Source organism: Taudactylus pleione, unplaced genomic scaffold, assembly GCF_031769625.1.
Source record: "Taudactylus pleione unplaced genomic scaffold, aTauple2 ptg000061l, whole genome shotgun sequence".
Classification (NCBI taxonomy): domain Eukaryota; kingdom Metazoa; phylum Chordata; class Amphibia; order Anura; family Myobatrachidae; genus Taudactylus; species Taudactylus pleione.
Window position 1 is genome coordinate 11,143,306 of NW_028284463.1, and position 16,114 is coordinate 11,159,419.

Here is a 16,114-nt window from a genome sequence, read left to right on the forward strand (position 1 = left end):
CTGCGGCCATTTTCCCGACGTTTGCGCATGCGCAGTACAGGGAAAATGACCACCGCGGCCATTTTCCCGGTGACTTGTGCATGCGCTATAGACTCCAGGGCACACTCTAGTGCCCAGAGTCTATAATTGCAGAGCTAGTCGCCCAGCTCAGTGCGCTGTCGGCCACCAGAGGGAGAGGAGGGGGCCCATGTCGGAGACTTCATACAGGCCCCCTCCTCAGTAGAAATGCCCCTGGCCCCTTCAGCTATTATTCTGCATTGGTGGATTGCAACTATAAAACACTTTGGGGTCAATCCAGTTAAGTGCGAGTTGCTGTTTTCTCTACGAATTTGCATAGCGAATTAAATGTTGCACTCCAATTAGCAACCCGCACTGAACCAGCAAATTCTCACTTTTCCATTCGCAGAGATGGAAAGGAACATTTTTATTTCAAGGTTAAAATGTCAGGACACCTTGCTGTACCCCCCCTCCCCCCCTTAATGACTAATTAGGCCATTGGAAGCTTCCACTTAGCTTAACTAGTCCAATAATTGCATGTTATTTTTGGTGTAGAAAAAAAAATATGTCCTTAAATTACCCCAAAATCAGCTTTTACTTTAGGTTAGACACCCCAAATTTAATATATTGTTTTTTTACAAATTTTTCAAGGTGCCCCCAAATCACCTTTTTTCCTACTTTCTTTTTTGCATTTTTCGTTTAATTCGTTTGCGATTAAACAAAAACGTTTGGTTTTTATCATTTTTTTTTACACCATTCAAAAACCTTTAGTAGCTTTCTAATGCCCAAAAACAGCTTTCTATACGGTCCAGCTAACGAAATTATCAATTTTGGGGGGTTTCAGGATGGTCTCACCACTTTTTCATGCACTTCTCTCACATCGCGTTTGGCAGTCAATTCGCACCCCTCCGCTGCAAGTACCACAAACGGATATTTTTAATTAGATTGGAGAATTCCCGGGAGCGCGCATTCATGAGAAGTCTGCGAGATTCAAGAAACAAACTCGCTACTCGCAATTCGCACCTAATTGGATTGACCCCTTTGATTTAAAAGACGTTGCATAAGATTCACTAGACAAATATTCACTGTACGAATTCCAATGTTCTAGGTCTGTCTCTTTATAGTAGGACAGATAGTCCAATGATAGTGGATGGTAACTAGTCCCCTGAATGTTGATCTCTTTCAAATATGTTTATTTATGCAGAAATAAGGATATTTGGAGCAGATAACATCTTATAGGCATATAGCAATTCCAGTTGCCAAAGTATTACGCGTTTCATGGGTCACTGGCGACTTCTTCAGGTACATGAACGTGCTGGATGGTAAACGCAAAGCTTGTGGCGTACTGAAAACTTAGGTATACAGCAGTTTTTTATTTGCTGCAGCGTGAAAGCATGTGTGGCTCTGCGCGTAGTCCCAGGTTGGGGACCTACACGCAGACATTTTTTGTTTTGTTTGTAAAGCAATAAAGTTTTTTTTTTTTTTTCTTCCTGTGATTTTGAGATAACTCCCTTCCGTTTTAAACAAAATGCAGACCGTATTTTTATTATATTGTAAGCCTTAATATTAACAATTAAATCAGTGAATTTACTTATTGGGACTATTATGGTAGGGATTTAAACTAAAAAAAAATAAAAGCAGCAAGTGACCGTTCTGAAACAACTGCAAGCTTGTATAGAGCAGGGAAGTTATTCAGTTACTACAAGTTACGACATCATGGTTGTACAGTAATGGAGACCTCATTGTAAAGTAATCTTTAGACTGTTTATCTCCCGTCTTTTGTAACATCGAAAATAAAATCCTTTTCCTGCTGTGATCGGTGCCAGCAGCCATAGATTAACCGGCCACTTCCACACGGTCTGTGTCACCTAGCCGTGATGCAATGCGATGCCAGCTAGAACTGGAGTTTATGGAATTGGTTACCAACTTCAGGTAGGTCAGCGCCAGGAAGAAGAAGGCAAGAGATTACCCCTGGCAACTGCTGCTAACACTGATTGAATAGCTGGTACTTGGCTGCCTTTATAGGAACAATTCATTTGGACGGTAAGCTGTTTGGGGACAGGCACCTTAATCAGAATGTTTTAATCTTGTTGACCGCTTTACTACTGTTGCGTATTGTTTATTTTGTAAAGCTGCGTCAGGCGCTATGTATACTGTGAGACACCGCACAAAAAAAATGTACACAAACCATTCCATTAGCAACACTCCCGATGAGGAGGCTGCGAGACGGAGAGCTGTTCCCCCGGCACTGGTAAAGGGACAGTTTTTTAAAATCTCGTACAAAACCGAGAGCTGCGCGATTATGTGCGTGCGCATCGTGGCAACGATGACTGTGGCTATATCTGTATCTGTGGAGACAAAATTTAAGTCCATTATATAACAGAATATATATGGGGGGTTTATGTATCAAACAGTGAAAAGCGTGGAGAAGTGGACCAGTAGAGAAGTTGCCCATAGCAACCAATCAGCTTTGAAGTAGTATCTATAAAGTACAGTCTATAAAATAGGAAGGAGCCGATTGGTTGCTACGGGCAACTTCTCCACACTTTTCACTGTATGTCCATTATACATGTATCAAGCATTTTGTCTCCACAGTTAAGGCCCAGCCCCCTCCCTAATTGTTTCCATACTGCCTCCTAGGCACACCAATGAATATTTGTACCCCCCCCCTGTATTACTGCAGCAACCGCTATGCAAGTGTCTGTGCCCACCCCACCTTGTCCTCAATTCCACACACCCTGTATTGCTGCAATGCTCGCTGTGTAAGTGACTGTGCCCGCCCCACCTCACATTCTTTTTGTATGGTCATCCGGGTGTTTGGATGAAATGCCTGCACAATAACCAGCGACCCGACACCTGACAAGCTCAAAATACTAGTTTACTTTTAATGTCATCTTGAGATGCAATAACATAACTCCAAAAACTATACAGGTAGGTTAACTGCCCCCCCCCCCCCCCCAAAAAAAAAAAAGAAATGAACCCGTGTGTGAGCATATGGTAGGGAACATAGAGTGTAAGCTCCACTGAGGCAGGGATGGATGTGATGGTCAAATATTCTCTGTAAAGCGCTGCGGAATATGCGTGCACTATATAAATAGCTGGTAATAAATAAACAGGCATCGTGGTACAAGTACCGCCACCATAATTGCTGAATAGGCAATATCCCATACAAATTCTTCTTCATTGGGGGTAACCCTTCCACGTAATCGAATATGGGATATATTGTTACATACGTTCTGGCTGTTGGTGTAGGTAATAACAAGAGATGAGCAACATTTTCAAAACCATTCTGTTCTTGTTCTACATTTGGTCACAAAATTTGCGGTGTTCCGCTCCAAGAACTTTGCTTCTAGTGATCCCCCAGCCCTTCACCAAATTCACCATCGTCAGCTTTAATCTGACCATTCCACAAAATGCTAATTTACGAATACACTGGGGAATGGATTTCCATGCTCTGGTAAAGCCACATTGGAACTCCAAGTTTCTATAGCAGGAACGTCCCGTCCCGTCTTAGCTAAACGGCCTGTTCCACCACATACTCTACTCACTAGGGAGTTATTACCTTGTAGTCACCTCATAATCTGCCAAAACCTACTGTATACTATGCTGGTTAGCGCAATGTTGGTGGCATACTATTTCTTACACGCAAAACACCTCAGAGATCCCCCGGAGCATAATCAGATGGACCGGCGGATGAATATTTTATACCTGATCAATTTAGCATCGGACCTTCACACCGACATGGAAATTGTCGACACTTATTTACGTTTTTGCAAGATTCTGCTTTTTATTTTACATTTCTAGAAACTGGTGCAGAAACGCCAGCTTCCCCGGCAACAATTCCTGAACTCTAAGGGACGCGTCTGAGCCTCTTCCTACGCTCTGATTAGACTCCGCACCTGTTACACGGAGCAGCAGATCAGAGTTTGCAGTAAGCAGTCGCTGATTAGTTTCAGGCATGGACATCGGGAGAGCCTGCTGCTTGAGAAGTGCAAAATAAAACATGAAGACAAGCAGAGAGGCACTGCAAGGAGCAGAAAATGTGTCATTTAAATGAATCCATAATTCAATGACTTCATTAGACAACACGCTGCTCCCATCAGGACACCCGAGTCCTACAATTGCTTGCTGTTAAAAAATCAATTCAAACTATACAAACTCAAAGTATCTTAACCTTTTAACAACCGTATGTATAAACCATGGGAGTGCGATTTCAGAATATCTTCAAAAACGTCTTACATCGGTTTACTTTCTTCTGATTGGTCCCAAATATCAGACAAGTGATGCTTTAAATATAATTGTGAAATGGGTTGAGTTAGAATAGGTTAATTATAAATGACAGTGAAACAATCCTGATCTCAGAAATAATTTTTGGCGAAACGCGTCACTGCAAAGATCACGGCAGCACAAATTTGTATTACTCTTATTATTTACTTCTATCTATATCATTTGTAAGTTAGTTAGTCTTTTCCTATGCCACCGTACTCATTTTACTAGAAATTTGTGACACGGCTATCATTACTCTCACCTCATCTATTCATATGGTTTCATCACCTACATCCCATTATATTATTACAATTTCACCTTTTGCTAGTCTTATTAGATGTAGAACCACCATACAGCACATCTGTAACACACACAACATTAGCTAGCACAATTGTTTAGGCCACTGCTTAATACAGTCAGGGCCAATTTCCTAAATATATCTGTCGCTCACATCTACTATTGTAACCGAGTTAAGTTTAATGTTCCATAGCCTTTGGAAAAAGCTTTCATTTATAAAACGCTTGGCAAAATGTATCTTCCAGCGCTGCGCATTCAATTCCAGTGTGGCTGAAATAGACCGACGTGTGTGACGGTAATGAGTCTAGGAGATAGCGGCCTGAAGCGGCACTAATTGTTCAGAATGTGGGAGGAGGTGATATAGAAAGACAGAGACAACTTTACACAGAAGCCTTTAATTGGACACACTTGTTTTTATTTCAAAACATTTCTAGTACACTTACATTGGAAGAACACAAAATACGCTCCCTGAATAGAAAAGGTCAGTCAAAGCTATTACAGAAAGCACTGACGTAATCCAGCAGTACAGTATTAGAGTCAGTTTGTTCCTGGCGCTTACATACAAAACAATTCTAGAATGTTTCGCATTACCTGGCAGTTACAGCAATTCAATGATGACAGATAAAGAATATAAAGAGGTAAAAAAATAACAAATTTGATGTAAGGTGAAAACGGCAACACCCAGTTAAAAGTGCAGATCTTAAGCTGAGTACACCACTGATAGATATATCGCCCATTCCATTGAAAGAGCGATATATCTATCTATTGTGCATCTACTGTGTACTGCGGATATGTCTGTAAACGATGTCGTTCACAGACATAGTCGATCTGCTGTGCAGCACAGCAGATGGCCGACATATCAAAGATACCCGCCGATGCTGCGGGATCCGGAGGTAATTGACAGCTCAACTGGGCGGGTGATTTAAATGCCCACCCATTTGAGCTGTCAAGCCCAGTACATTCGACCCAGTGTGAACCCAGCTTTAAAATGGGTTTCTCTGACAATCAGTCCACTCCGAGTACTGATTAATTCACACCATACAAAACATGAAAAAAAAGCTACAATATTGTAGTGCCATCTTGTGGCAGAACAAGCTAACTGCAGTTTCATCTTTACAGATCCAAAAATCAATAGCCTGTAAGTGTCTAGCATCTGTTCTTCCACTTTAAATATTTAGTGAAACTAATATGTAGTGCACATGATTTTTCTAGTGACTAAGTAACTATATACTGTAGGAAAGTCAAGTTAAAGTGACCCCCTTCACATTTTTCCACATAATTATACCACACTGTTTGCATTGAACACATTTATGCAATTTAAACGTGATTTGCAGCGACAGAGGAACTGGCACTCCTGCTAATAAATATATGCGTTGTGCATCTAAACAGCTAACTGGATTGCGATTACTTTCTAGGTATTAAATCTTTTTACTGTGATGGTCTCTTCTAAATATAGTTATAAAGGAGGGTCCTCACTCAGTATTGGACAGGTGAGACACCGGTTATTTATTAGGAATATCTGGTTCGTCGTCTAAGATCCGTATATCATCAATCCGAAGATTTAGGCAAATACAAATCACCTTAGATTAATGTCTATATGCTTAAATACCCTACTGTACATAATATTAGAGAGATACAATCCAAAACACAGGGATAAAATCAGGACTTTTTACCTTCCAGGAGGTAACTTAGTGGTTTACACAGAGATCGGAGCATCAGATGCAAACTGGAGATGGAGGTGCTGGTCTTCGCCCAAAGACGGAATGGATGTGTAGAGTATGGTTACATATGGTCCATGCTTGCTTGTTTGGTCGTCATCATACAAACAATATCAAGAAAACCGCATCATGATCATCCTCCTAAATAGGCAACTAATGCCCACGTGGTTCCATCCATTTCGCGAAGGACACACAGACTATCCATTCAAGGGAAGGACTACATGCCAAATATACAGCAAAATAACAACATTCATGCATTATGACTGAAGTTCCCGTATTCCATTATCCATGAACGGAATGTGCTGTGTCAGTGGGGCATGGACCCTAGGAGACCTATTTCCTGCAGGACATGAAAAGCCCCCTCCATTAGCGAGGTCACCATGTGACATTGTCCATGCTCGGTACAGACATCCACACCCATATGAGATGTCTCAATGCTTCGCTGTTGAGGACCGTACTTGAGTGGAGGCACAGTACTAAGGATGACAGGCTTACTATGGCCTGAAGTTCCAGTAACTGGAGAAAATGGAGATCTGTAAAGGAAAGAACGTTGTGTCTGAATAGTGGCACAGATTTTGTTGCGTGCAGGGAAAATGCCGCCTGCGTTTATAGGATGCACACGAATCCCAGACAGTTTAATATTTACACTGCAATTTGAGTCATACTGGACCCCCCCCTTCCAAATCTAAGTCTGTTAGCGCACAGAAAATGTGCCCTCCGTAGCACAGCGTGGTTCTGCCTAGGTGCCAAATGGTCTCTTCAAGCAGGTTCTAATTTTAATGCTAAACGAGACTGAGCCAATACGCATGAACAGACGTCCCTGTAAATTTACTAGAAGCCAGTGACATCACGAGATACCGGCACCACAGCACCATCCCCACACCTCAGTGACATCATTAGTTCCTAGAAAACAGGCAGGTTGCTTTCCCGCCAATCTCTCACAAAATGGCTGCTTCCTTTAGGTGCCGGTTACTGAAGCCTTTTAACAAACCGATAAGCACACAATGCCCCGTTTGTGTACAAAGGTACAAATAAAAACCGAGAATAAAGAGGTGCGCTTATGAAATGTTACACCGATCAGGTCAACATCGACCATGCTACTTTTATTTTTGGGGATAGTGCAGGGAAAATGGTGTTCTATTAAATATTTCTTGATTAAAAAAAAAAAAAAGTGTGCCAACACTGAGATAATTCAGAATAGTGTATATTAGGATTTCGCAGCTCGGACCTGTGGACTGTCAACACACACTGCGGTAAACGACAGCAGCCATATTCCTGCTTGAACTAAGCATAGCAGGAATGGTGCCTCCAGTGGTCAGACTGAGAATGGCAGTATATAAAACAAAGTTACCAGCGCTAAATAGTCATAAAATAGTATAATAAAAGTGGATGGTTGAATGAAAAATCACATATTTAATATCACATACTAAAAATATAAAATCACCACAGGTGAACCAATAACGGAAATGAACAATAGATGTATATATTGTGACCTATATCTCATGGATTGAAAGTCCTGGAGAATCAAGATCTCCGTATTTATGTGGACTACAACTTCCCTTTAAGGCAACATGGATTTACCTCTCGGGTTCCATGACAACGATCCCGGACCAATGAGTAGCCATGATTCATATTCTAATGACCAGATGATGTAGAAGAGCTCTTGGATAGGTTATTCTAATCATCTTTTTCATTGGCCCTCTGATTATGTGACACAGTTAATAGATGAATGTGAATGTCGGGCAATAGAAAACCGTGCGGAGTTCCGGGTCACGTGATCAGAGAGAATCACGTGGACGGGACATCTGACAGACGGAGGTATCGTCTTAAGAGGACGACCTATAGACCTATGAGTGGTTTGAATTATATGCAATGACTTTACAGAAGATCCCTTGTATATGCTACTGTCAAAACCTTGTTTAGTGGTCCATAAGAAACATGACGTAGTGAACATGTGATTGTTGCTGCGCTATAGGAAAGGGTCATATGGAGTTCCGGGTCACGTGATCGGAACTAAATGTGGACGGGACTTCTGAAAGCTTTAATATTATACATCATTAGAGGTTTGTCTTTCTTCACAATATTTTTGTCTGATGTTTATTATTTAATTATTATGCGAGATATAATAGGATTGCCTAGAATAAACTAAGGGTTTTTATATTATAAAGTGGATGTTTTTTTTCTTGCTTTTGTCTATTAAATGTAATTGTACACAGGTGTTAACAATAGATCAGATTAGATCAGGTATGTATACAAGCCATGGATGTTCATTTAACCATGTGCTCCTGAGGAAGCTGGGCAATAATACATCCAGCGAAACGCGTTGAGCGCCATTTGTCTATGCTGACCAAGCTCTGGAAGTTTGTGGATACCTACTTTGTGGACTTAGGCCCTGATTCAGAGCCGGACGCTCTGACCAGAGCGCTCGCTCTGAATCAGGGCCCACCTCCATAATTATGGAGCGTCCTCCTGGACGCTCGTATAGCTGTGGGTCACCACCCACAGCATATACGAGCGTGCAGGATGGTCGCGATGGTCTTGACCATCGCCACTGCGAGCCGAAGCCTGCGGTTGAGCTTCTCAACCGCAAGGCCCGGAGTGATTTTGGCTCTATCAGAGCCAAAATCACTCCCACTGACATCACTAGTGATGTCAGTGGGGCCGGCTTCTGACGGTAGGCGTTCCCTTGGGAACGCCTCCGTCTGGCAGGCACGCCCCCGGCACGCCCACCAAAGGGGGCGTGCTATCAACATCGACAGCACGCCCCCTTTGATCAGACACTACGAGCGAAGGAAAGTCCTTAACTCGTCGCGTCTCGCGCATGCGCACGACGGAGCTCCCTCCGTTGTGCGCAGTGCAGACCATCGACCCACTTGCGAGCGGACAGCCGCTCGCGAGTGGGTCTGAATCAGGCCCTTAGACCCTTTTTCCCTTGGAATTGGCAGGAACAAAGGAGATCCGGACATTTTACAAGAACCCATTCTTATGCAACTAGAACGCTGCTAAGGGACTTATTATCTGTGAGAAGGTGGAGTACACATTAACCCTATCTGTGCAAATTACGCTGCCCAGGGATTGTGTGACATCCATCACACTTGGATCCGGTAAATCCATATTGCCTTAAAGGGAAGTTGTAGTCCACATTAATACGGAGATCTTGATTCTCCAGGACTTTCATTCCATGAGCTATAGGTCACAATATATACATCTATTGTTCATTTCTGTTATTGGTTCACCTGTGGTGATTTTATATTTTTAGTATGTGATATTAAATATGTGATTTTTCATTCAACCATCCACTTTTATTATACTATTTTATGACTATTTAGCGCTGGTAACTTTGTATTATATATTGTTGTTATCATAAGAGGCTGACACCCTCTATACCAGCTGCTTCCTGTCAGCGCTTGTGGTTCCTTTTGAGAATGGCAGTAGGCTCGCAGTGACTACGGATGACGCAGACTTACTTTGTCCTTCAGTTGCTGACAGAGCTGAAGAGACACGGTGAAGAAGACCAGCGCATCATTCAGCCACGGAACCACACACTCCACTTTATGTACACTACTGACTTCAAAACGCTGGTTGTTCAACTCACTGTTGGGATAAAAACCAAACCATAATCATGGAATGTCAGAGGTCAAACCGTGAGTCTGTACACAAATCTTATCACTAAGACTCAGGGATCCCCACACATTCCTGCCCGATTATATTACAGGTCACAGGTGGGTGAGGTATCACTGTAGTACAGAATCATATGGGCGAGTTATCACTGTAGTGTAGTACACAGTCAGAGCAGTGAGGTACCAGTGTCAGATTACAGGTCACAGTGTAATACAGAGTCAGGGCAGTGAGGTACCAGTGTCGGATTACAGGTCACTGTGGTGTAATACAGAGTCAGGGCAGTGAGGTACCAGTGGCAGATTACAGGTCACTGTGGTGTAATATAGAGTCAGGGCAGTGAGGTACCAGTGTCTGTATTACACCACAGTGACCTGTAATCTGATACTGGTACCTCACTGCCCTGACTCTGTATTACACCACAGTAACCTGTATCTGAGTCAGGGCAGTGAGGTACCAGTGTCAGATTACAGGTCAGTGTAATACAGAGTCAGGGCAGTGAGGTACCTGTGGCCGATTACAGGTCACTGTGGTGTAATACAGAGTCAGGGCAGTGAGGTACCAGTGTGATTACAGGTCACTGTGGTGTAATACAGAGTCAGGGCAGTGAGGTACCTGTGGCCGATTACAGGTCACTGTGGTGTAATACAGAGTCAGGGCAGTGAGGTACCAGTGACAGATGACAGGTCACTGTGGTGTAATACAGAGTCAGGGCAGTGAGGTACCAGTATCATATTACAGGTCACAGTGTAATACAGAGTCAGGGCAGGGAGGTACCAGTGACAGCTTACAAGTCAGTGTAATACAGAGTCAGGGCAGGGAGGTACCAGTGACATCTTACAAGTCATTGTAATACAGAGTCAGGGCAGGGAGGTACCAGTGACATCTTACAAGTCAGTGTAATACAGAGTCAGGGCAGTGAGGTACCAGTGACAGATGACAGGTCACTGTGGTGTAATACAGAGTCAGGGCAGTGAGGTACCAGTATCATATTACAGGTCACAGTGTAATACAGAGTCAGGGCAGGGAGGTACCAGTGACAGCTTACAAGTCAGTGTAATACAGAGTCAGGGCAGGGAGGTACCAGTGACATCTTACAAGTCAGTGTAATACAGAGTCAGGGCAGTGAGGTACCAGTGGCAGATGACTGGTGTAGTACAGAGTCAGGACAGGTATCTGGTCTTAGATGACTGGTCTCTGTTGTAGTCTTTATATACAGTACATTTACACAGGTAGTTCTATGTATTTACTCACAACATGGCTCCGGGATTATGCAGGACAGAGCTACCAGCTGGACGGAAATTCTGGGAATGGAGCAGACAAAAAATAGCCAATGATTAGTTAAATATTCAGTATCTATATATACAACTGAATGTTCGGTATCCATGCCATCTCTTCCTTACCAAATAGACTATATAGGTGGGGGGGGAATATAGAACAAAAATTAAGACATTCAGCCCCATGGAAATAGACTTGTTTTCCCAAAAGTATGGCACAAGGTCAGAGGGAAAAAAAAAAAAAAAAAAAAAAAGGACCTAATTTAGGAGCAAGACAGCAGAAGGAATCCTGCCACCTAGGGGTGGAGCATAGAACAACATCTGTGACCCCCGACTGCTGAAGAAGTGTGTTTAACCCTGTTATCTGCCTAACTTCAAGCGATTATCCTTTATCAGCCACATTAAGCTTCCTGCAATAAAGGTCAATAGTCTCATTGACCAAGAGATAAAATGTTATTACAGACTTCAGAGTGGGATACATTACCCTTAGGATTAACAAAAAACAGCCAGAAATCGACTTTGGAACAGCCACAGCGCTCATCCCCCCCTTGCCCCAAAATAGCTCCACACACCCTCAGACCCCCCGAATGCCACAGCATGTCACAACAGCCCAAAGCTAGACATGTACTATTACTGGTTGCGCGCTTTAGATCTTGTATCTAAAGCAGTGGTTCTCAAACTCGGCCCTCAGGACCCCACACACTTCATGTTTTGCAGATCACCCAGCAGGTGCACAGGTGTATTCATTACTCACTGACACATTTTGAAAGATCCACAGGTGGAACTAATTATTTCACTTGTAATTCTGTAAAGATACCTGGAAAACATGCACTGTTTGTGGTCCTGAGGATCGAGTTTGAGAACCTGTGATCTAAAGCATATAAACGTGGTTCCCAGTGAAGGCTCTCAGGCTGCTCGGTTACATGCCACAGTATAACCTCCTGCTGGGACTTGTAGTTCCACATCAGCTACAGCGCTACAGGTTGCCTACCTCTGCATTGGAAAATATCTGTCTACGGAATCATATCTAATTTTTGCTGCAAGAGGCCAAACCTCAGAAATGACCCCACTTATACAGTTCCATCCTGCCCGCAGAGGGAGGCGGAAGGGCGCACCGCAATCCCCCCTCCTTTGGTGCGCTGCCTGACCTCCGCAGTTCGTGTCTTATCCTCCGGGGGGCAGAGTGTAAGTTAGATAGGCAGCAGCCTGGTAGTGGTCATTTGTGGAGGATTCACCCGTTGCCCACCACTGGCGTAATTAGTCATCACAATCACACTGCAGGGCAGCCGTACTCTGCGCTCTGCGTACAAACTGAATTTACTGAACCATCCAGGACGATCTCCCACCTTGGTGGAGTTGGGTTGCAGGGCATGTAGCTGATAGACCAGTAAACAGAGCTTATTCACATTCACATAGAAGTTGAGGAGAACGTCCGAGGAGAGCGTCGGCGTGAACATTTTCTGAAAGGATTACAAAGAGTCCAGTAAGCCGTATGGAGACAGTATTCTGTCACCTCAACATACAGATATGATATATAGAAATCAATAGCTGCACCAGCATAAATGGAAGAGTTACAGATTTATTGTAAGAGTAAAACACAGTGGACATCAACTTGGGCTACATTAAGAAAATGTCTTTATGTAACACATTCAATTCCGTAGGAGCTAGTGACACCACAGGCACAAAATGGCCGCCACTGTGCCAATACAGCCCCACCCATTCTCCACACATACCTCCCCCAACAGTCCTGATTTAGGCAGGGCTGGGATTCTGTCTAGTCTCCCCACTGCACAAAAACATGCTGCCATTTTTTTACCGTGAGTCCACTTGTGGCCACCTCGGGCAAGGTCATGGTCGCTGGGGTTGTGAGGCGATTTCGAGCTCTTGTTAGTTGCAGCATTACAGCGTCCATCAGCTGCAGAGAGGAAACCCCACAGCATTAGACAGGGGTCGTAGCTTTGGCTGTAATTCTGATTAAGACTGCGGGGGGAGAGATGCGGCCAATGGCCTTCGAGGATGTAGAGGTCACCTGACTAAATATTTTTATTCAACCATGTCTGTGCTGGACGAAGAAGAATAAAAACCCTTTGGTGAAATTGGGAACTGAATAATCAGGGAAAATAAAGACCCATGCATGTTTAAAGACACCTATGCGGCCTCAAGAGCAGAAAAAAATAAAATAAAAGATAAATATACATGTATGAAAATTATTACACGTCTCACCTTAAGCACCTCAGCCCCGGTTTGGAAAGAGTAGTTCTCACCCCTGTTGGTGAGCAGATAAATAGCCTGATTCACATGATTCCTGGCGTCCTGGATCTGGACAATACAAGGAGTAGAAGTTTTGTTTATACTACTCTCCTCGGGTGATAGAAGACACTGGGCAGGTCAGATTGAGATAATGGGACACTACAATTTATAACAGGGCCGGCGTGAGGGTCTTTGAATGCGATCAGGGCCTATCCTATCCTTTGTTTCATGTCTGCGTTTATTTAGTCTCCCATGTACAGTCCCTATTTAATTTATGTCCCGTTTTCCCAAATGTTCAGTGCTGCCGAGCACCGTGGCACCACACAAACCAGCTACAGTAATTAGAGGCATAAAGGTTAATGATGAATATTTCATTTCTTCTGAAGTTACAACACATACAGTATAATTAAAATTTGTATTTCTTCAGGGTCCACAGGGTTGACCTTGGGAACCAAATCCGGGCACCACGCAGTTAAAGCTTTCAGCTCCCAGGATGCACTGGGTCCACTCTCCCTATAATCCCGTCCCCAAGCCAGAGGCACCTCAGTTTTAGTTGGTGCCCGGCCGGAGTCAGGTCAGCTTTATGTGCAGGGGGGCTGATTAACAGCCCCAAAGCTTTTATTTATTTGAGTTTGATAAATTTTTATTTTGGAACTCTTCAGAGCGGCAGCATCAGACTGCCCATTGGACGTCCAAGCTGCCGCTCCTACACCCCGCCGGCGCCGCAACGTCAGTACAGATCTGGGGATCGTGGCAGGACCCCAGGGTCTGTACTAGCCGGGCTCTGGAGGTATCCCAAGGCTGCAGCCAGATCGACGGGGACAGGTAAGATCGCGCCTGTGTATCCTGCAGTCTCCTGCCTCCGGGGACAGACCGGAGGCGCTAGCAGCAGCGGCGGGCTCCCCCTCTGCAGAGGAATACCCCGTGAGACCGCTAGACCACCAGGGAGTTATTGCCGGCAGCGGGAACCGGCATCCCGGGGGTTAATTGCTAGCCAGGGGAAGCAGCCTTCCCTGTCTAGCGGCTCCTCCCAGCTCAGTGAGCCTTTCCAGCGCAAGGTCTGGTGTCCATGAGCTGCTCCCTCCGAGGTCTCCGGACGGCCATTTTCCTCTATGGTGCAGCAGAGAACTCCTAGGATGACAGTGAGTCAGGGGGACTGCATACCTCACCATTTAGGTCAGTGTACACAGCGCTATAGCCTTCCCATACACTGAATCAGGGCAGTTGAATGTTGTGACTTTTGCAGTATATTATGTTATATATATATTTATTTCTGCATTGTATGTGACTTATGCTAGTGCTGACTGTCTGTGCTTTATTCTCTCACCTGTCAGTGTATATCTATCCCTTTTCTTTACAATCTGTCCTAATACAGGTGTACTTAGGGTGCTTCTGAGACCTCACATGTATATACTTGTCAATATTTGTGAGATTTGTCACATACTGTACGTTGCCATATTTTAGATGGAACTGTGTGTTGAATACGCCGATAATGGTTCCCTGCAGCTAATCTTAGCGTTAGTCAGGACCAGCATAGCGCCACTTGATATTTCCACGATGGTGGTTAGTCAGATATGTCTGACCAGGAAATAGAGCACGATACTGCACCCATTTTTGCTATCCTGCAAGTCATGTGCTGCAGGTGTGAGTACGGAGGATTTGACTTGGAAAGGGTTATGTATGAGGTGCCGGCCTCCATTGAGGATCGCCTGGCGGCCCCCATAGTTGTAGCCCACTTGGGGTTGCTTCAACATGCTACCCTTCAGGGTATTTCTCAGTTCTTGTTGTATACCCCTGTGACACAGACTATAGCTCCCTACCGGGGTTTTTCAAATTCCCTCAGATACCACAACAGTCTGTCATTTCCCTTGCAGGAATTACCACAACAGCCACCCTGGGTGGACGTCGTTTCTACGAAACACAAAATGGCGTAATAAACGCCCGGTGGTTACTTCCCAGTCTGCACTGCTGTCTAACACAGATCGCCAGCCAAGGGTGCCCTGGATGATGTATAAGTATTTTTATCCCTGCTTTGATGCTGGACCTGCACATAAATCAAATCACCCTCAGTTTAAGCATTAAAGTGTCTCTGGCTGTTTTTCCCCCTCTCTGGCCAGCGGGTGGATCACATGACGGGGGTCTGGAAATCGCCAGATAAGAGGTACCACAAAAGCGTTGGGCTTCATGTTACCCATTCCCTGAGGGTCATTACAAGTAATAGGGATCACCTCCTGGGGTGGATTCTCATGTTACTCGTCTGATTAAGAGCACTACTACTCCACCCATCCCTGCCCTGACAGATTCTACGGATCCGTAGGTGGTAACTGTGCCTGAAATCAATATACTCGCTTTCAGGGGCTGTTGCCTGTCCAACCATGGCTATCGCATGGGTGGCTAATGCTATTGAGTCCTGGGCTGCTGCATTTGGAGACCTTTTTCCCTCAAAAACTTCTGGGGATCAGATGTCTTTTGTTGCTCACATTTAAAATGCAGTTTCATATGTTAGAGTAACAACATTGGATGCCAGTCTCCTAGCCTTCAGGGTTTCGGCTGCGACTGCGTCCGCAGCCATACCCTATGGCTGCGCCCATGGAAGACAGAGGTGGACTCCGATATAGGCCTTAAAATGGATACCCTATATTGGGGAGATCTAACGTTGCTACAATCTTGTCAAGGTGAGGACCAAAGATG

General features: G+C 44.3%; 1 protein-coding gene across 1 annotated transcript in view; it reads right to left on the bottom strand.

Annotated features, from left to right (window-relative positions):
- Window positions 1-4,949: 4,949 nt before the first annotated feature.
- Window positions 4,950-16,114, bottom strand: part of ROGDI (rogdi atypical leucine zipper) — a 60,510-nt gene continuing 49,345 nt past the window's right edge. The window contains exons 6-11 of the mRNA XM_088464640.1: window positions 13,397-13,492; window positions 12,990-13,088; window positions 12,520-12,633; window positions 11,151-11,200; window positions 9,746-9,872; window positions 4,950-6,811 (exon numbers count right to left, since the gene is read on the bottom strand). Of these exons, the coding sequence (XP_088320766.1) occupies window positions 6,773-6,811; window positions 9,746-9,872; window positions 11,151-11,200; window positions 12,520-12,633; window positions 12,990-13,088; window positions 13,397-13,492 (525 nt within the window). The 3' untranslated portion in view covers window positions 4,950-6,772. The remainder of the gene's footprint in view (window positions 6,812-9,745; window positions 9,873-11,150; window positions 11,201-12,519; window positions 12,634-12,989; window positions 13,089-13,396; window positions 13,493-16,114) is intronic.